We start from the raw sequence: 22,199 nt of genomic DNA, 5'->3' as shown, positions 1-22,199 counted from the left end.
TATGTATCTTTAGAGTAAATCTCGAATCTTCCTTTTCTGTCCAAGATACTAGAAAAGGTGGTATCCTCACAATTATATTCCTTCTTAGAGAAAAATGGTATATGTGAGGATTTCCAGTCAGGATTTAGACCGTATCATAGTACTGAGACTGCTCTCCTTAGAGTTACAAATGATCTGCTCTTATCATCTGATCATGGGTGTATCTCTCTATTAGTTTTATTGGATCTTAGTGCTGCGTTTGACACAATTGACCACAACATTCTTTTGCATAGACTTGAACACTTTGTTGGCATCAGTGGAAGTGCATTAGCATGGTTTAAATCGTACTTATATGACCGCCATCAGTTCGTAGTGAATGAAGATGTATCCTATCGATCACAAGTGCAGTATGGAGTACCTCAAGGCTCAGTACATATATTTTATGTATATATTTTAAAATATTGCTTATTACTTATAAAGTCCTGAATGGTTTAGCACCTCAGTATTTGAATGAGCTCCTTTTACATTATAATCCTCTACGTCCACTACGTTTTCAAAACTCAGGCAATTTGATAATACCTAGAATATCAAAATCAACTGCGGGCAGCAGATCCTTTTCCTATTTGGCGCCTAAACTCTGGAATAACCTAACATTGTTCGGGAGGCAGACACACTTTTGCAGTTTAAATCTAGATTAAAGACCCATCTCTTTAACCTGGCATACACATAACATACTAATGTGCTTTTATTATCCAAATCCGTTAAAGGATTTTTAGGTTGCATTAATTAGGTAAACCGGAACCGGAAACACTTCCCATAACACCCTATGTACTTGCTACATCATTAGAAGAATGGCATCTACGCTAATATTTGTCTGTTTCTCTCTTATTCCAAGGTCACCGTAGCCACCAGATCCAGTCTGTATCCAGATCAGAGGGTCACTGCAGTTACCCGGATCCAGTACCTATCCAGACCAGATGCTGGATCAGCACCTAGAAAGGACCTCTACATCCCTGAAAGACAGCGGAGACCAGGACAACTAGAGCCCCAGATACAGATCCCCTGTAAAGACCTTGTCTCAGAGGAGCACCAGGACAAGACCACAGGAAACAGATGATTCTTCTGCACAATCTGACTTTGCTGCAGCCTGGAATTGAACTACTGGTTTCGTCTGGTCAGAAGAGAACTGGCCCCCCAACTGAGCCTGGTTTCTCCCAAGGTTTTTTTCTCCATTCTGTCACCGATGGAGTTTCGGTTCCTTGCCGCTGTCGCCTCTGGCTTGCTTAGTTGGGGCACTTCATCTACAGCGATATCGTTGACTTGATTGCAAATAAATGCACAGACACTATTTAACTGAACAGAGATGACATAACTGAATCCAATGATGAACTGCCTTTAACTATCATTTTTGCATTATTGACACTGTTTTCCTAATGAATGTTGTTCAGTTGCTTTGACGCAATGTATTTTGTTTAAAGCGCTATATAAATAAAGGTGACTTTGACTTTGACTTTAGAGACGGTCCCTAGATTTGCGCATTTTGACCGCAGGGAAGCGACAGTCTCAGATACTGTACGGACAATACGGCTCAGTCTTTCTATGTATCTTGCTCTGTTGAATGGCAAAAGTGACTTTACGCAGGCTATGGGTTTACACTTCTTTTATTGTCTATGGGTTTACACCATGCATTTCCTGTCAGAGGGAAAGCCACACCCCCAGCTATGACACGACTGATCAAGTCCATGATTGACAACCATCAGCTTGTTGTGCAGAGGAAAAATAAATGTGAAACTACATTCAGAAAAAAAGGAGTGATTTAAAGAAAACTGTTAGGATGAGTTTAGCATTTCCTTAAACATTTTCCATTTGGCCACCAATTTATTTATTTATTTATTTATTTAATAACTTTCATCATCACATTATGTATATATGTATTTAAACAAGAATACGTGTATTTATACACACATTTATTTATTTATTTGCCTATTTATTTATTTTTAATTTCTGCAGGTTTGTTCCTTCAAGAGCTTTAATAAAAGAAAAAAAGAAAGAAAATACATTCCTTTAACAGTTTGCGCATGCTCACTCGTTCACTTTCGAAAAAAGCGGAGGAGAACATGAGCAGGCTGTCATCATTACAAAGTCAGACACAGACTACAAACGCGGAGGAGTTTGGGCTGAACTGGCTTATTATTGTCCTCTTTTACATCGACAGGATTTGTTTTGTTTCACATTGACCTTGTAATCATAAATGCAACTTTATCACGGATTGTTCGCTTGACGTCTTTCGAAGTTTTTAAATCTTTTCTTGAATTGGTAAGTTTTGCACGAGCTACATCCGTTCTTAAACTTTATTTTAGATGAAAGATTTTAGTTGTTATAGTACGTTCATTTAGTAAAATTACACAACTGATTTTTTTCGGGATGGTCATAGTTTGGTCATAGTATTCACAAGCAAACTACACAAGTTGAAAGTGTGTGTTATATTGCCATATGTTTGTTTAAGTGACCGTCGCTTTCAGTGTGGATGACAGCTCTGAGAATAATTACATGCATCTGTTATTACGCCATATATTTTATTCTTTTAACTCATTTAACTTATTTCACAGTTTAAATTTTTGACGGGATTATAGAAAATACAAATTCTTAATCTCTGACTGTCATGAACTATAAGCAGGTTTGTCAAGCATACACAATATCTACAATCAGTGAAGACCAAAAGTCTGATACCACATTAAACAGTTTAAACAAAGAAAAGTTGTGATGTATAATTAGGTAAACTCCTATATTTGAAATTCTGGACTATTCTTAAATTATTCATCCAAAGGACATTTTCATGTTTAGTAGCTTTAGGAGAATTTTGTTTAGCAGTAAAACTTCAGAGGTAGAAAGATCTCCATCAAAGATCTGAGGAATGAAGAGTGGTCACTGTCTATCACACATGATAACAGTTGTTTCACAAGTTTCTACAAGGAAGTAGAAAAAATGTGTTATTCAATGCTCTGCAGGAAGACCTGTACACATGTAAAGGATACATTTGAGCTAGAGAATTGTGAAAGAGGCAGGATTTATGACTCAACATCTGAGGAATGTTCAAAGTTACTAGAACATCTTTACAAAAACTAACGTTCCTCCCAGTTTGCTTATTATGTCACTACAGGCTTTGTGAATTTCACCTCAATTTCGTGTGGAAGATGCAAAAAATGTCTTCAACTCAATTCAAGCTTTTTACCTGAACTTCACTGCCAGGGACATGTACACATTTACTGGCTGTATTTAAAGTAGTTAACTGCCTGCATTGTCAGCATTTTTGGGCATCATTAGTCACACTGTAATTTTTTATTTTTATTTTAGTGTCAAGAAAACAAAAATAACTGGTCTTTCTACATAAAAATTTTAATATTTTATACAATGTGTTAGTTGCTGTGTCTTTGTAATTATTTGTGGAATTTCAGATGTTTAACTTGTGCAGGAAATCTGCTCCTCATTGTAGTTTATTATGTTGAAGTGCTCTTGACAGTAAAGAGCATCTGACCGACATACAATATACAGAGACCTGACCAGTGATTAGTTCTTCCAGCTTGATTCATTGTAGCCAGCATGTACTACTTCTGTGTGCAACAAATGCTCAACTTCAGTTACGCTGTGAGCTGAGTTGACTCTTTACTATGTCTAAAGCTTCTTTTACATGGATATTTTGGAAAATGTTTGGAAAAACTGTGTTGCTCTGTTGAAAAATTGTTTTGCCATTGCAAAATGTTATTTATCTGTCCTGAGCTTTTCCTTAATCTGTGCTCTTATGCTTGAAGCCCTGCACTTTTATCACTACAACAAACACCCCACATTAGCTCTGTTCACACATTTTGGCACTCTGACTTCGCATTTACGGAGAAGCAGTTTTCAGGAATTTCAGGAACTCCATTGTGAATGTAGCTTATGATGCTCCCAAATGCGGTCTAGGTAGCCATCTCATTAGGTTTGAGATCAAGCCACTGATTTTTGGCACTAACAGGTTGGGGAAGTCTTTAGCAATGTGTCCCATGTGAGAGTGTGTTAAACCTGTGATAGAATTGTGGACACACCCGGTTCCTTTTCCAGTCCTGCCTGGGGCCGGCTAGGGTGCCAGATAACTTCTTTCATTTCCTGATCCTAGACTGATAAGGAAGGGCCGCTCTGTTCAAAAAATGCACTTGTTGTTGCCAGTTTGTAGTCAGTTCCGTGCTTAAGGTTTATTATTGTTGCTTTTTGGAAGATTCCACCTCCTAGAAGACTTTGAATATGGAAGATAAATTATAGCTAGAAATTGGTGAGTAGTCCAAAAGATGCAGCAGTGGGTTCTTGTTAGTACCGCAGTTCATCTTTTTTTATCACCAGGGAAATTTGATGTCACTAAACAAACTCCGTTCATTTACTAATATTTGCCTTAGCCTGATACTGGAGGCTTGTTATTTGACTGTTAAATCTGCTGCTGTCTGTGAATTACACTATCAGTCGAAGGTTTAGACATTTGTTATTATCACTAATTATCTCCCCTTTACAATAAGAGTATGCTATGCAATGACATAAATGAATGTTTGGTATTTATGTAGTGAGTAAAACTGTAATTTTTATAAATTTACTCAAGGAGTTCTCATGTACAGTCGTGGCCAAAAGTTTTGAGAATTACATAAATATTAGTTTTCAAAAAGTTTGCTGCTAAACTGCTTTTAGATCTTTGTTTCAGTTGTTTCTGTGATGCACTGAAATATAATTACAAGCACTTCATACGTTTCAAAGGCTTTTATCGACAATTACATGACATTTATGCAAAGAGTCAGTATTTGCAGTGTTGGCCCTTCTTTTTCAGGACCTCTGCAATTCGACTGGGCATGCTCTCAATCAACTTCTGGGCCAAATCCTGACTGGTAGCAATCCATTCTTTCATAATCACTTCTTGGAGTTTGTCAGAATTAGTGGGGTTTTGTTTGTCCACCCGCCTCTTGAGGATTGACCACAAGTTCTCAATGGGATTAAGATCTGGGGAGTTTCCAGGCCATGGACCCAAAATTTCAACATTCTGGTCCCCGAGCCACTTAGTTATCACTTTTGCCTTATGGCACGGTGCTCCATCGTGCTGGAAAATGCATTGTTCTTCACCAAACTGTTGTTGGATTGTTGGAAGAAGTTGCTGTTGGAGGGTGTTTTGGTACCATTCTTTATTCATGGCTGTGTTTTTGGGCAGAATTGTGAGTGAGCCCACTCCCTTGGATGAGAAGCAACCCCACACATGAATGGTGTCAGGATGCTTTACTGTTGGCATGACACAGGACTGATGGTAGCGCTCACCTTTTCTTCTCCGGACAAGCCTTTTTCCAGATGCCCCAAACAATCGGAAAGGGGCTTCATCGGAGAATATGACTTTGCCCCAGTCCTCAGCAGTCCATATACTTTCTGCAGAAGATCAATCTGTCCCTGATGTTTTTTTTGGAGAGAAGTGGCTTCTTTGCTGCCCTTCTTGACACCAGGCCATCTTCCAAAAGTCTTGGCCTCACTGTGCATGCAGATGCGCTCACACCTGCCTGCTGCCATTCCTGAGCAAGCTCTGCACTGGTGGCACTCCGATCCTGCAGCTGAATCCTCTTTAGGAGACCATCCTGGAGCTTGCTGGACTTTCTTGGACGCCCTGTAGCCTTCTTTACAAGAATTGAACCTCTTTCCTTGAAGTTCTTGATGATCTTATAAATTGTTGATTTAGGTGCAATCTTAGTAGCCACAATATCCTTGCCTGTGAAGCCATTTTTATGCAATGCGATGGGAAAAGATCGAAAAAATAATTATATAATCAACAAATCCACGATTCGTTAATCTCGACCGCTGTAGTAAATATATATATATATATATATTTGAGAGGGGTTCCACGTGTAATACGCATTTCGAATGCAAAGATGTCAGCCAATCTGAGTCTCACAGCAGACACGCCCCTTCAAACAGGGCTAATATCAGGATATAAAAATGCTTTTTATTTCTAAATTTTAAATGTAAAAATCATACTAACAATATAAGTACACCTAAGGAAACATTAAAAAGCATTTAAAGAAAAGGACATAATCCATGTCATGGGACCTTTAATTCAAATGGGTGAAAGCCAATAACACAGAGTACATTTTTCATTTAAACATGAGATGCAGTAGGATGGGGAAAACCCACCATAAAGTCTCAAGAAATGTTTTTGAAAAAAACTGAACCCACCTTAATTTTACATGGCTTTCTAAACATGCGGCTCTATTGTGTGAGACGGGAGTGCAAGGGTAATAGAAGACGTCCCTCTCTAGAAAATGCGTGAAATATGCTTTCTGTGTGAATGGCTTTGTTTCAGTTTTGACCTAAACAAGATCTTCTCCACATTCTCTTTTTCCACAATATTTTGATTGAACATTGCAGCAGCGCTGCATCTAGTTGTTTAACAAAAACATTCTAATGCAATGACACTTTATATGGTCATCGCATCTCGTGCGCCACTGATAAAGGCCAAAGTATAATTTGACCATCCGCATCCGTGCACCGTCCGTAATTTTCGTCATCAAGAGGGCTCGCGGACAGCCGTGCATCCGTCCACGCATCTCAAAATGTGCCTCCTCGTGGACGGGGTGCGTGGCTGTCAACAGCGCATGCACGAGGTGAATGATGACAGAAGTGGTACTGCTCGTCGAGCTTGTCCACCTTCTGAAAGCTGTGCAGATGAAGCTGTGTGAGACGGAACAGAACGCGGAATGTGAAGTATACCCGGGGCGGGCCTTAAAGCTGCCTCTTTAACGGACACCTACAATTTGAATGCAACATTTTTGCTTTTGAATGTGGTATTTTTTTTTTTTTTTTGACAGCCCTTGCGCTAACATGGTAGCTCGATATAATAATACACATCCGATCATCTAATCGCTTGAATGTCCAAACCATAAAACAAATACAACTGACAAAGTTTAGTGAAGATGCAAGGCCATCACTATGTGTTGAACCGGCGTTCACCTCTGTTTTTTGTTTTTATGCCACTGACTGGACGGGGCAGAGTCATGTGACTACACACGGGGTAGTATGCTTTTAAGGGGGCAGTATTAACAGGATAAAAAAAAAACGAAATAACCGACATGAGAAAATTATGTCGGTTAGAGGTTCTGAATTTCGGTTTCGATTACTTTTCGATTAATCGTCCAGTCCTACTTAAAAGTGCACAGAAGAGCATACCGTAAACCCAGGGTTTATAGATGTACAGTGTAAAATATTTAAACCTTACTAGACTTTGTATTATTTGCTTATGTACTTGCATTTAATGAATGAAAAAGACGTGTTAAGTAAGTGAGACATACAAAATGTCTAGTAGCCTCCAGGACAGGTTTGGGAGGGGATATTGCGCATCAGCTTTCTTGGAAGCAGTCATCATGCCTGTGTGTAAACATGCAGAGAGATGTCTATCTGTGCATATTTTTAGTTTTCAGCATATTTTGTCTGTTTCCTTTAATTGCTTCCTCTTGTAGTTACTGACCACCAGTGACTCAACAAAGCTTCTTGGAAGCTTTTCAAACTCTGATATGGGTTGCACTTTATTTTACAGTACGTGTACTAACATGTACTTATAGTGTACTTACAGTGTATTTATCTAAGAAAGTTCTGATAATACAAGGTAACTACATGGGGTAGGGTTAGGTTTAGGGGTAGGTTCAGGGTTAGTACCTAGTTATTACATAGTTATTACTATAATAAGTACCAAGTATGTACATGAGAAACAGGACTGTAAAATAAAGTGCTACCCTGATATGTTGTACGTGTCTACATTATGTGACACAATAGGGAATGGTATGTGTGTATCATGTAGCCTAGAAAGGGGTAATATCATACTTTTTATTTTCATAAAATTTTATTTTGTCCATTTTGTCACATGGAGCCAGTTTAGTTTTTCATGACTATTTCCACCCTCTCTCTAATGTAGTATAAGTATTTTTTCTGCCCCTTTAAGAGTTGTATGTAAAAAGGCTCTTTGCATATGGAGGTAGGTACAGTGCTTACAAGCTTAGAGTGGTTGTCAAACCTTATCCAAGAAGTCTGACAACACACATTTTGGATATTTATTTGGCACACCAGGTCTTCGGGTGTTGCAAAAAACAGTGCATGCCAAATAAATAAGGATATCCAAATCTGCAGTTTCATGATACAGTAAGCAAACAATAAACAGATGACATACTTTTTTAACTTGTTTAACTTGTTTTATCTTGTGAGGCCACAAACCTGATTTGTCAGACCGCAGAAAGAGAATTCCCATTTCCACCATCAGGAGAATAATTAAGAAGTTCAACAGAAAATGTTATGAATCTGCCTAGAAGAGGACATGTCTATATATCATTCTAATGCATGGTGAGAAGGAGAATTTGAGTTGCAAAAGACTCTTCAAGGATCACAGCTGGAGAATTGCAGAAAAAGGTTGAGTTTCGGGGTCAGAAAACCTTAAAAAAATGATCAAACAGCACGTACATCACCACATGTTGTTTGGAAGGGGTTCAAGAAAAGAAAATGTTTTCACCAAAAAACTTATCTCCAGCATCAAAATGGGACTGGCTTCCATAATCCGATGTAACAAACAAAAAAATGGCCTTTTAGCAGCAAACCCTCAAGATGGGTTTGATGAACACGGGGATAAAAAGTACCCCATGAACTTCTGTATTTTTGATTTTGTGGACCTAAATTTCTACTGGAGGTCCTGGACATCTTGTTTGGACACATAGCATCATTGATTCTATCAAATGCCAACATATAAAAAAATAAAAGAGTGACTTACTCTGTTAGAAATCTTAAAATGGGCCATGTTTGGATCTTCCAACCAGACAATAATGTAAAAACAAACCTTTAAAACAACACAAAAATGGGTCACTAGGTTTAAAACCAAGCTTCTGCTATGGCCATTCCAGTTCCCTGACCTGCAGCTTATAGAAAATGAGTGGGGTGAACTTAATAGAAGCGCCCACCAACATGGAGCCTGGAATCTAAAGGGTCTGGAGTTATTGTGGATATAAAGGAATTGTCTCTGATCTCTTGTCTGGTGTTCTCCAACCTCATCCGACATTATAGAAGAAAACTCAAAAGTATTAAATAAAAGGGTTCTGTGATATAAATAAAGGTAACTTGACTTGACTTGTGTCAAATGTGTATTCGAGAAAAACATTTGTTTCAGAACGATACCCCCCCCCCCCCCATTTTAAATTCTTATTCTCCAATGAAAGGTTCGATTTTTTTTGTGTGAATTTTTAAAATAAAAGATCAAAAGGATTAACAATGCAGATTTATTTTCATAGCCTTATTTGAACATATTTACAAAGAGTACCAACAATTCTGACCGTGTGTGTGTACAACACTATGGAAGTGGCTACTGTCAAATTTCTGTGAAACTAAATTAGGCTTAAGTTAGGTTTATTGACCCAAAAATAAAAATTCTATTACTGTTGTATTTACTCATCCTCTTGTTGTTCCTTAAACACAAAATTAAGAAATTTTTAATGAAACCTGAGATACTTCTGTACTTTTACGGAACGTATGTTCAACCAGAACTACTCTGACAACTCTAAAAAAAAATATTTATTTTGAGCAGTTTGATGCAAGTCTTCCAAAGGGACTCCTTATTGCATATAGAAGTTAGTTTTTCAAAATATTCCTTCCACCTCATAATGTAGCACATCCATATTTGTATTCCGTGTTTGTGTGTATCTTCGTGTCAGTGTGCATAGGTTAATGTGGAGCTACGTAGATGCTCCCAGAATAGGCCCTCTTGTATCTGTGCTTTGCCTTGTCATGTGATCTGGCACTGGGCTGTGAGGGGCTGTTTGTTCATTGTTGTTCCAGCTGTGTCATTTAACCCATCCCTCCCATCCCTCCTTTTAGCAAAGCCTGAAGGCAAAAGTTTAGTTTCTTATGTCTCCATGTCACATCATGCCTGCTTTTTGGAGTTTTAGGAGTCACTTCAACTTGGTGAGTGTCATCAGCGTTTCACGGGCACTTTTTTTTAGGGAAGTCAAAATAAACTTTTAGTTAACGTTGAGAACTTTGTTTATAATAGTTGGAAACCACGGATGCAAATATAGTTTATCTCGCCATCTGCAAATCACTGGACAACATTTCAGAGGCAGATTTCAGAGAGGAGTATACCCATCAGCAGTCTTGTAAACTTGAAGTAGTAAATTGACATATAGCTCCTTAACGTGGTGGCAGATCTAAAAGAGGACAATGGTGGAAATCCCCCACAGTAGTATAGGAAAATTATTTGTTTTGGGTTTAATTAGATCATGGTCTTTTTTATAACCAAGTTTTAAAGGGGTCATATGATGTGATTTAAAATGTGCTGTGTGTTTGGTTGTGAAAGCGAAACTTATTTGTTTGGCCTTCCAAAAGAGGACGATATCTGCTCTGTGCTGGTTGCTGAGGAAATACATCAACTTTGCACTGTGGATCGCCGGATCGGCCTTCAATGTGGACGAAGCGGAGTCCAGCCCGGGGTCATCACATGTGGTTGCTGCAAGTCCGCCGGATGCTACGCCAGCCGCCCGTCTCTGCTCACTCAATCCAGCCTCCGCTATATTGCCTCTGGCCTTCACTCACTCAAGGTCGTGTTTGTGTGACGCTGTTTTGTTTAGAAAGTGAAACTACTTAGTTTGGCCTTCCAAAAAGAGGACCTGACTAGAAATCATGTTTATATCATGTTTATTGTGGGTTTTATGTTTATGTTGTCGTTGCTCCGGCCGGACAGGTCATCATAATTTGTTAAGGGGCGTAACATTTTCATCACACGCTTGATGTATTCAGCCAATCACTTTGTTATTGCTTATGTTAATAGTTAAACATAAGTGGCTTCACTGGCTTGCCTTGATTAGCCACAGTTGTGAGCCTTTATCCTACTTTAGCCTTAAAAGGGATAGTTCACCCAAAAATGAAAATGATGTCATTAATGACTCACCCTCATGTCGTTCCAAACCCGTAAGACCTCCGTTTATCTTCGGAACAGTTTAAGATATTTTAGATTTAGTCCGAGAGCTCTCAGTTCCTCCATTGAAGCTGTGTGTACGGTATACTGTCCATGTCCAGAAAGGTAATAAAAACATCATCAAAGTAGTCCATGTGACATCTGAGGGTCAGTTAGAATTTGTTGAAGCATCGAAAATACATTTTGGTCCAAAAATAACAAAAATGGCGACTTTATTCAGCATTGTCTTCTCTTCCGGGTCTGTTGTGAGCGAGTTCACAACACTGCAGTGACACAGCAGACATGTTATCTTTGTTATTGGACGAACCAGAAAGCACGTCAGCAGCATCGTGAACGCACTCAAAACAGACCCGGAAGAGAAGACAATGCCAGCATCGTGAACGCACTCAAAACAGACCCGGAAGAGAAGACAATGCTGAATAAAGTCGTCATTTTTGATGTTTTTGGACCAAAATGTATTTTCGATGCTTCAACAAATTCTAACTGACCCTCTGATGTCACATGGACTACTTTGATTATGTTTTTATTACCTTTTTGGACATGGACAGTATACCGTACATACATTTTCAACTGTGTATATCAACTGTCTATTTATCTTAAACTGTTCCGAAGATGAACGGAGGTCTCAAGGGTTTTGGAACGACATGAGGGTGAGTCATTAATGACATCATTTTCATTTTTGGGTGAACTAAACCTTTAATCATGATTCTAACTGTATGGTCTTTTTCATTGACATATTATTACTATAAGACATTGCAGGTCTGCATTATCAGTTTAACTTAAAAGCAAAACATCATGTTGCCATGAACAATTACAGCATAAATGCTAACATTCTTTCTCCTATCCCAGCTTAATATGCAAAGACAACTAAACTCCATTTTTATTGTCCTATTTTCAGTCATCCTTTAAAGCAATCAACACACTGATAGTTAACTGAACATTTTCAATAAAACATGAAGGAACACAGTTTTGAGTGCCATTGTTGTAGCTTGTCGTAAGTTCTGTGATGTTGGTGACAGGATTTCTTTTAAAAACAAAGATTGTTTTCAAAAAGATTTCCTCAATAGTCCCCCAGTCTGGCATTGGGTTGATAGAGACATAGTCCTGCCTCAGAATGGCTCTGTCAGGCTGGTCTTAATGCTCAAACAAACAGAGCAGTGTTTTGATTTAAAAGAGCTACAGTGTTAACATTTTCTCTTAAAGCCCAAAATACACTTTGATTTTATGCATAGGCTAGGGTATGCATAAAGTGCTCAAGAGGAGAAAATATATTCATTAAAAAAAAGGCCAGTTCATACACATGCCAACAAACTACAACAGAAACATTCGTCAAGTTTTGTCTGATGTTACCCCTGTTGCTGTCTGTTGGTGTTGTTGGTCAGTGCTTGTTTTTGCCAAATTAACATTGTAAATTGGCGTTTGTCAGGTATTGGAACGTTTGAGACTGTCAGCATGTCGGTGTTGCTCTGCATCTGCAGGTGTGGTGTGTATTAGCCTTAAGGATGATCGATTTTGTGAAATGAAAATTTCATCACTCACCCTCAGATCTTTTCAAGTCCATAAGAAGTTTCATAAATTAAGATATTTTAAATAAAATGTGGAAGAGTAAGGTGAAAGTCAGCAAAGTACTGTTCATTTAAAAGTACATGAAGGCATAGTGAGTATAATTCATATGAATCAAGTGATTGAATCAATGTCTTCTGAAGAGACACAATCATTTTTTTGATAAAAAGATTTAACTAGTCTTGACGCATGAGAACCAGCAAGGTTTGTTTTTGAATATTGCTCAAGCACGTTGATTTGAGTTTCCGCAAGAACCAGTGAGGTTTGTTCTTACATGTCAAGGGAGTAGGGTTGAGCTTCAGTTTATCATATTTATATAGGGTGTATTGTCATTTTTTCAATGTATATGAAGAAAAGCCTAAATTAAATTTGTTCATCATACAAAAGCAATTGTGCCTCTTAAGAATATTTAGATTAAAATGCGCAATTCATATGGATTAAATTTACAATGTCTATATTAACTTTTTAAAATGTCAATGTTTTGGGTGAACTGACTTTTATAGAGGGACAGAAATATTTCAGGTTTTCTTAAAAATGATCTTAATTTATGCTTTGAAGATGAACAAAATTCTTGTGGGTTTGGAACATGGAAATGAGTAATTTAAAGCAAGGGTGTTATGACAGGGTTCAAGCATCCAGATGGATTACATAATAATTACACTACTAGGCTGAAAGTATATAAACCCCTCTTAATTAACAAGTTTTTTAAAATTTAAGATACACCCATTACTTACAGACTGTATAAAATCAAATATACAGCCATGCAAGAATAGGAAGTACATTTTTGTTCCTGGGATAGTCATGCAAGCATGTATTGCCTTGCCATGCAAAAAACAAAACATCTTGGATATCAAAAACACTTCCCAAAGACATGTTTAAAGCAGCATATACTTAATATATATTTGTTCTGAATGCGTACATCACACCTGTGTTAATAATGTCAAATAATATAACACATTGTATATAATTAAAGGAAGGAATACAATTTAGAATCTAAAAAAAATTAAATAATTCTGAGCAGTAATTTATTATTACTGATTTTGTTGTCTTTAAATTGGATAAGAAAATGGAAAATTATGACTGAAATACAATCTCGTCTAATCCGAAATAGCACTATAGTTTATAGCACTATAGTTTAGTTTTATTGATCATTTCTCTCTCTCTCCCTAACTCTTTACAATTAAACAGGCTGTTTTGCTGCTGTACATTTAGTACAGAAGCAAAATTGTTGTATGTTGTAGAGCATGTTGAGTCAAAATCATTGTTGATCCTTGTTATAGTAAATGGTCTGGATAGACACGAGATTTTTGCTAGTTAAACTGTGATATGAAGACAAGAAAATATGCACACATATTAATACATATTAAATATGCACACATTATTCCTAGTATTCTAAGAATTGCTGTATGGTATTGATAATGACAATATAAATTCTGTGCTGCTTTTATGTTAGACATTAGGCAATACTGTAGGTTTCGGGGGAGGGGAATGGGTTTTGTTTTCAAAATGTAGAGGTCAGATCACAGCTACAGTATGCGCTGATCTAAGCAAGCTTTTTACCTTCAGTGTCAGATAATATAAGGAAATCATTAATGGACACTCAAAAGCATCCCAGCAGTTACAAGTGCTTGTACAAAACTAGAGGGAGAGAAAAAGCTTGCAGATATCTTCACAGAAAGAGTAGACTTAAATGCTGATATATACAGTACACATATGCTGACTGCTGAGCAGTACTGCACAGGTCAAACAAATGCCCACACATACTCGAAAGGATAAATGACATGGTATATCAGTTGGCAGAATTATTTGTTTCTAAGGAAATGGTGACTGGGTGTGGGATCCTCATGTTCCCTTTGTTTTATCGCCTGTCCTGAACCAGAGGAAGTGGATTTATTTCCATATGTCAATCATAGGATTAATTAGCTGTCCTGGCTGTTGGTGCAGTTAATTTTTGCTTATTGTTATGTATTAACTTTCTCTATATTTATAATATAACAGCCTATACAAATGACCCAGTTAAAAAAATAAAAACAATATGAGAACATAGAGTGTGTTTTGAGTCTTGCGTAGTCCTAGGGAAACTATTCCAGAGTTTAGGAATCAGGTAGGAAAGGGCCTACCTCCTTTTGTGTTTTTTTTGCAATTTTGGATACTTTTGTGTGAACATCAGGATTTTGTGACCGCAGTGGCCGTTAGGGATTAAAGCATGTTAAAAACTGAATATGTACTGCAGAACTAGGGTGTTCAAGGTTTGGTAAGTATTAGCAAAATGTAAAAACTGATATGAAACCTGACAGGTGACCAATGCAGAGGTGATAATTAGTGTGACAATGAAAAACAATGAAAAAGCGGGCCTAATACTGATACCTGTGGCATTCCATACCCAACTTACCATAACTGTTTTATCTGGCATCTCTTCATTTACACAATCTGATAGCGAGGATATAAACCATGCTAATGCCAGCCCACAATGCAGGGCGGTGCAGCTATAGTCAGATGATATGAACAGTGTATTTGTGCAGTCTCGGAACTGTGGGGTCTAAATTCTGACTAAAATTCTTCATAAATATAATTTCTTAGCAGTTATAAATATAGTTGTGATGACAACTTTAACATTATTATTATTTTTTTTTTTAATTAATGCAATGTTTGATATTGCCATTTTTATTGCCAACTTGAAACTTTTGTGACATGCTCTAAGCAAAGCAACGAGTTGATAATAATAAGAGGTTCTAAGATTACAGGAAGCAGAATTTTCAGTAGTTACATACATGTTTGCCTTGAGGATTGGTGGGTTGTTAGTTCTTCCTGTTACGTGACATTTTTTGTTCTGTCATAGCTTAGTTTATTTGTCAGCCTGTACTGAATAGGATCCTAGGATTGTTTTGGTTATTTTCTGTGAGAGCACTGAAATATGGTTCTTGCTGCTTTCAGAGCCCATCTTCTAGCTAGAGACACTATTCCCTCCATGCCCCTCAAATAACCTCTAAGTTCATACTCCTCCTGCACTTCATTTTCCGAGCAGCCTTCTTAAGCTCATTGGTGTGATTGTTGTACCACACTGTGAGGCATAATATTTTCTTTAATTAATTCACTAATGACAGACACATTCACTAACAGAATCCAAATCAAAGCTATATACCTGGTTATTATATCAGGGCAATAATTGTCAGAGATGAGGATCCCAATTAGTGGGACAGTATTAAACAAGATTTCAAAAGATCAATTAACACACAATATTAATAAGTGAAAAAAAATGTATGTAACCTATGTAAAGTCAAAAACATATTGATGTATAACACTATTTTGTGTATGAGCTTAGAGATGTTGACTACATATTCTAATTTACAGGAGTGAGGCCTCGGTGCCATGCCAGAGAAATCCCATAGAACGGCCCATGACGTCCCAATGGGTGAAGGTAAGACTCAACTCTCATGGTTACTTTAATTATAGCCCATTTATGTTCGTGTTACTGAAGCCTCCTGTTATACCCATGACATGTTCACATAGTACATTTTTGCCTCAGAATTGTTCAAATATTTAACTTGTTTGAAACACTACGAACGTGTTATGTTTTGTTGTCCTTTGGTGCGACATAATAAATATCTAAACATGTACAAAATGTATGGCCTGCGATAATGTCATAATTGTTGTTTTAACGATGGACAGTTTGATATTTTGATATTAGTATATTGCAAAAAACAAACACAAAACACCTACAGAGTGTACACAAACATTACGTGCACATTTAGAGTCTGCATGAATCAGTCTATTAAAATGTAAAATTATCACTTAATTAAAGATAGGGCAGAATGTTTATATATTTATATAATTTCCTATAGTTAATATCACAGGAAAAGTGCCATTTTTTTTCCAAAAGTAAGCAAATGTGAACTGATTTTATACTACAGTTTACATTTACATTTAGTCATTTTGCAGGAACTTTTATCCAAAGCAGCTTTCAATTGGGGAATACATAAAGCGATTCTTCTTGAAGAGGCAAACAGACACAGGAAGTGCTTGTAATACAGTTTTAGACATTGTTCAAATAATTACAAGCTATAAAAAAAGGAATAAATAGAGAGGTTTTTATATTTATTTATTTATTTTTTTTTTATTTTTTTTAACACCCTCATGTTGTTTCAAACCCGTAAGATCTTTGTTCAGCTTCAGACAGAATTAAGATATTTTTGATGGAATCTGAGAGTTGTCTGAACCTGTATAGACAGCAACGCAACTGAAATGTTTCCAAGTCCAGAAACGTAGCAAAGAAATCTGTGAATTAATCCATGTAATGTCAGTGGTTCATCCACAATTATACAAAGCTAAGAGAATACTTTCTGTGCGCCTTTTGTGCTACCTAAAAGGTAGCATAAGATTTTCTAAAAACTTTCTAAACATTTGTATTAATAACATTATTAGAACATTGTCCCCTAACATTCTAATTAAGATCTAAGTGGGAAACTTTCCATTGGACATTGGATGTAGACTCAAATGTTGCTCAGATTTTGGTTGAAAGTAAAAACCAATCTTTCGGATGCCATCTTTTTTTAGCTTAACTGTAACAAAATTGAACACAAAGGATTTTGGGATATCAAAGTATCTCAGAAAGACAGGAACAGAAGCTAACATTGAATTTGGACGTTCCTTGATGCCTTTCTACCTTGTAATGTATCCTCCAAAGGCAGCATTTTTTGGATGCAGCCAATGAGTCACTTACTTGCTTCCACCTTCTGGCAGTTTTAATTTCACATTTAGGGTAACTTTTCATTTTTTAAATAATTTCAAACATCAGTTTTCAATGTTTTGTGTTTAAAGGGGTCATATGATGTTGCTAAAAATAGCATTATTTTGTGTATTCGGTGTAATGAAATCTGTTTATGCGGTTTAAGGTTAAAACATTATTTTCCACATACTGTACATTATTTTTTTTCCTCTATGCCCCGCCTTTCTGAAACATGTCAGTTTTTAAAAACTTTTCTGAAAAGGGAGGAATGCTCTGATTGGGCAGCAATCCAGTGCGTTGTGATTGGCCGAATACCTCACGCATGTGACGGAAATGTTACACCCCTTGGCTTGCCATGCTGTGATGCGTGTCCCGGTCAGAACACCGGTGTTACAAGACAAAAACAATTAAACAATAATTAAGTGGAGACTAATAATGAGAATAATTATGGATTATAATGATTCATACTGTCTTTTACACACCTGATTCAGATAATCAGCTCGTTAGAAGTGAACTCCGTGCATGAACTGTGTTCAACTGTGTACACAGTGTTCATTGCTCCCTACTTCCTGTAGGAACAGGATAAATCTGTTGAAGTTTCCCTCAGTTCGGAACATTCATTCATGGTTTACTGGTGCGCAACGTCTGCACACACGGAAAAGTGTGACATCATATACCTCCGTAAATAAATACAATTTAAATTAATCTCTCACACACACTTCAATGTACTTTGAATGGAACAGATCATTTTGCTGCGAACTGGAATAATGGTGAAATACCCTGTGATGTCCACTTCACAAGACATGCAGAGCAGAGCGGACTGGAATTGAGAACCGCTGCTCTAAACCGCTAAACTTGTGTTTGAATTATCAGTGGCAAATCCTTTAAAAAATGTAAACGTACTTACAGTCTGTGAGTCAGAACAACCGGCATTGTAGTTTATTCTCCGAGGATCAGGAAAAATTCCTCCACAAAATGCGTTGCACACACTTGAATACTTGAGTTCAACTGTTCTGGAACAGTGTTGCAAATACAACTTAACCACTGATTTCTAGTTGTGTCCTCTTTTGGAAGACAAAACAAAGTAGCTTTTTGTATCAAATTTTCCTGTTGCGATTAATTGCTCATGCTTTTATCACGGTAAACGGTATTATCGCGATATTGAAATTTAGTTTTAAAAAGTGCTCAAAATATAGTATAATATAATATAATAGGTTAAATAACTTTTTTTCTAATAACAAAAATAACTAATGTTAAAAATTAACCCCTGATGTAAAGTGTGAATTAACAATAAAAAATCAAAACCTTTTCAAACTATATCTATGGCACGTTGTAGCCCAGATTAAAATGACCTATAATGTCTTAATATTTAAGTATTTGGCACTGTGATGAACATCATAGCAAATACACAAATCTGAATGGCTATTTAAAATTATTTAAATACGTTTCAGAAAGTAGTCCAGCTGGTTTATTTAAGGGGGTTTCCAGGGTAAGGACATTTTCTGCAGTTTTAGCGCCATCTGCTGTCAGAGAGTGAATGTGCTTTCATTCAGCGCGTCTCTCATGTGTTCCTCCATGTGCTTCTCTTACGTGCCTGTTTACATAAGAGCGCACACGTGTCTTTCAAGAAGCATACAGCGGTGATATGCATTTTGACCAGTTGATGGGAATAGTATTCTTAAAATGCATTCCAAATTCAGAATAATTTGTAATATAATTATTTGCGGTATTTAGAAGTGCCCACGATAACAATATTGTGCATATTCATTACCGTAATATATTGCATTACCAAGTACCGGCACAAGTCTAGCAGCAACAATACTACAGTGAGAATCAAAGTTACGCCTTTTTTCTTTATGTGAACTGTTGGGAGGCGTTATGCAACTCTTCTCACATCGTGATGTAGACATGTGGGGGCATGTTTAAACGACGCGTTTTAGGAGGGCGTGGTTGACTCTTAACTTTTTTAAAGTATATCTCTTTGGGTTTGAGACTTTGCAACTTTAGGGATATTATCTATTCACAAACTGCTTGTAACACTTGAAAGAGAAAGAGAAAACTTGAAATTGCAACAGATGACCCCTTTTAAATTTTAAAACAATATATGCATGTAACGATATCAACCTTCATATTCATCCAGAAGAAGGAGGCGGGAACCGGCGGACAATCAAAAACATTTTAATAACAAAATAAACACAAAACAGCGCACCAGCCCCTCACGGACGACTGGTGCGCATAAAATAAAAACCAAAACACAACTAAAAGCCCAGGCCTGGTCCTCTCTCGTCCTTCACTGTCGTCGCTCCAGTTTTATATCCTTCCATCTCCTCCATGGGCCTCGAGACCGGTGGGACGAACAGGTGTAGTTCATCTCCAATCACTCCCCCGGCCTCGCTCCCATGTCCCTCGGCCCCGCCCCACTCGTCACAATGCATTTGTGCAATTGCAGATTAAAGTATTTAATGCCCCTCAGAGCTGTATTAAACAGTGTGTAAATGCATCTAAATTACGCTTCTAATGCAGCTTCTGTGTTTCCTCTGCATTGAAAAGATACATTTTGTTGATACTGATTTAATTTGCTTGGTAACAACCCAAATGCAAGAATTTGACTCAAAAAAATTGGCCACACTTTTACAAAATATGGCTTCAAGATAAAAAATGTCCACAAAACAAGTTGGAAATTATTAATTTATGTTACTGCTGTGAACTGACCACGGAGAATATGAAGAATTTATTTATTCCTGTCAAATCCCACAAACAGCTTGCAATCAAAGTTGTCTGTTCACTGATTTGCAATGAAATTAAAAAATAAATAAAGATGAATATGAAGGAGAGAATGGTTGCTTGCTGATGTTCTGTTGCAGGCCTTTTGTAACTCCTCCCACTAAACTTTCCCTTTTGTTCTTTCATTGGCTGTAGGTTGTCACCAATGTCATTTCACTGTCACTGTGAGTCTCCGACAGGTCCAGATATTTGGCAGGCCAAATATCTCAGGGGCATTGCCAAAGCATAAACTTTTTTCTTAGGCTACGTTTACACGACAATGATGTAGTCAAAACAGAAAAGGTTTTCCCCTATGTTTTTAAAAAGTTTCATGTATACACAACGTTTTCAAATTCACGTTTACACATATCTGTGAAAATGGCCAAAAAACACTGTATTATGGATGCTAGGCCAGTAGTTAGTGCTGTCACCTTATAAGTAAACAGTACCTGTAGGGAAGTGACAATTATATGTTGCATATGATGCGTCTCCACTGTTGGTTGTAATATTGGTGAAGTAAATCCAAACTTTGCTGAAGAAGCATTAGCAAACTCTTGAGCAGCAACAACAGTACCATGTACTCCACCATTGTTGTGTATGTTTGTTCAAGCTTGCCTTTAAAATTGACATGTTCTGAGTGTGTCTACAGTACATACCTAACATGTTCTACGCACGCGCATGAGGTCACTGTTTTTAAAGATTCCCGTATTGGGTGTTTACACGGAAATGATAATGGTGGTGTTTTAAAAAATGTGCACTATGAAACCCGTTTTCAAAAATATGTGTTTTCAGTTCCCAAAAGTGCAGGGGACATGTCTGATCAAAGCAAATCCAAGAAGTCAAATTCCATTATGAATTAGTAAATGGTGGAAATTTGCATCCTTTCAATCATTCATCCATGCTGAGTTTTTTTTGTTATCAAGTAATTTGCCTATTCATGTAAAACGTGTGTGTGTGTGTGTGTGTGTGTGTGTTTGTGTGTTTGTGTGTGTGTGTGCAAAACTTTATTTGCATGAGCACTAAACAAATATGCAAAAAGTTAAAACTAGATTTTTACGGCTTTTTCCCTTGCACCTAACCAATAAGAATAATTTCATGAATATGGTTAACAAAGTAATGGCATATATAAGAAGTATTACACATTTACATATTTTCCCAGATACTTGCTGTGTCCCACAGCATTAAATAGGAAAATTGTGTGTCAATAATGCAAAAAGTCTGTTCCTCATTGAATTCAGCGAAGTCATCATCCACTTCAGTTTAGTTTAAATAGTATCTGTGCAATGAAGTTGACAAAATCGCTGTAAATGAAGTGACCCCAACTAAGCAAACCAGAGGCAAAGCGGCAAGGAACCAAAACTCCATCGTTGACTGAATGGAGAAAAAACCTTGGGAGAAACCAGGCTCAGTTGGATGGGGCAGTTCTCCTCTGGCCAGACGAAACCAGCAGTTCAAGGTCTTGACTGTGGATCTGTATTTGGGGCTCATCTAGTTGTCCTGGTCTCCACTGTCTTTCAGGGCAGTAGAGGTCCTTTCTAGGTGCTGATCCACCATCTGGTCTGGATACGTACTGGATCCGGGTGACTGCAGTGATCCTCTGATCTGGATACAGACTGGATCTGGTGGCTACGGTGACCTCGGAATAAGAGAGAAACAGACAAATATTAGCGTAGATGCCATTCTTCTAATGATGTAGCAAGTACATAGGGTTTTATGGGAAGTGTTTCCGGTTCTGGTTTACCTAATTAATGCAGCCTAAAAATCCTTGAACGGATTTGGATATTAAAAGCATATTAGTATGTTATGTGCAGTGTTTGGAATAACGGCGTTTAAAAGAACGGCGGTAGGTAACGACGTTATTTTTTCAGTAACGGGGTAATCTAACTAATTACTTTTCCCGTCGTTACAACGCCGTTAACATTACTGAACGTTAAATGCGGTGCGTTACTATGCATTGATTTAATGCAATCCGAACGCACCCCTGGCTCACACAGCGAGTGAGCAGGTGGGTTAATAACGAGATAAGCGATTATGATTGGCTAAGGCAGAGTCATGTGTTTCATGGTAGCCAATCAGAGCCAGTGTTTTTACACACACGCGCCAGCGGCGCCAAACACACACAGTCACACACACGCTACAGCTACACAGAGATTCGAAGCAGCAGGAGAAATG

General features: G+C 37.5%; 1 protein-coding gene across 1 annotated transcript in view; it reads left to right on the top strand.

Annotated features, from left to right (window-relative positions):
• Positions 1–2,095: 2,095 nt before the first annotated feature.
• LOC132107091 (pleckstrin homology domain-containing family G member 3) overlaps positions 2,096–22,199 on the top strand; it is a 60,560-nt gene continuing 40,456 nt past the window's right edge. The window contains exons 1-2 of the mRNA XM_059513286.1: positions 2,096–2,295; positions 15,890–15,956. Coding sequence (XP_059369269.1) covers positions 15,908–15,956 — 49 coding nt within the window. The 5' untranslated portion in view covers positions 2,096–2,295; positions 15,890–15,907. The remainder of the gene's footprint in view (positions 2,296–15,889; positions 15,957–22,199) is intronic.

This window comes from Carassius carassius, chromosome 27 (assembly GCF_963082965.1).
Source record: "Carassius carassius chromosome 27, fCarCar2.1, whole genome shotgun sequence".
Lineage (NCBI taxonomy): Eukaryota > Metazoa > Chordata > Actinopteri > Cypriniformes > Cyprinidae > Carassius > Carassius carassius.
Note: the sequence above shows the minus strand (reverse complement) of the source record. Positions and strands in the feature narration are given on the sequence as shown.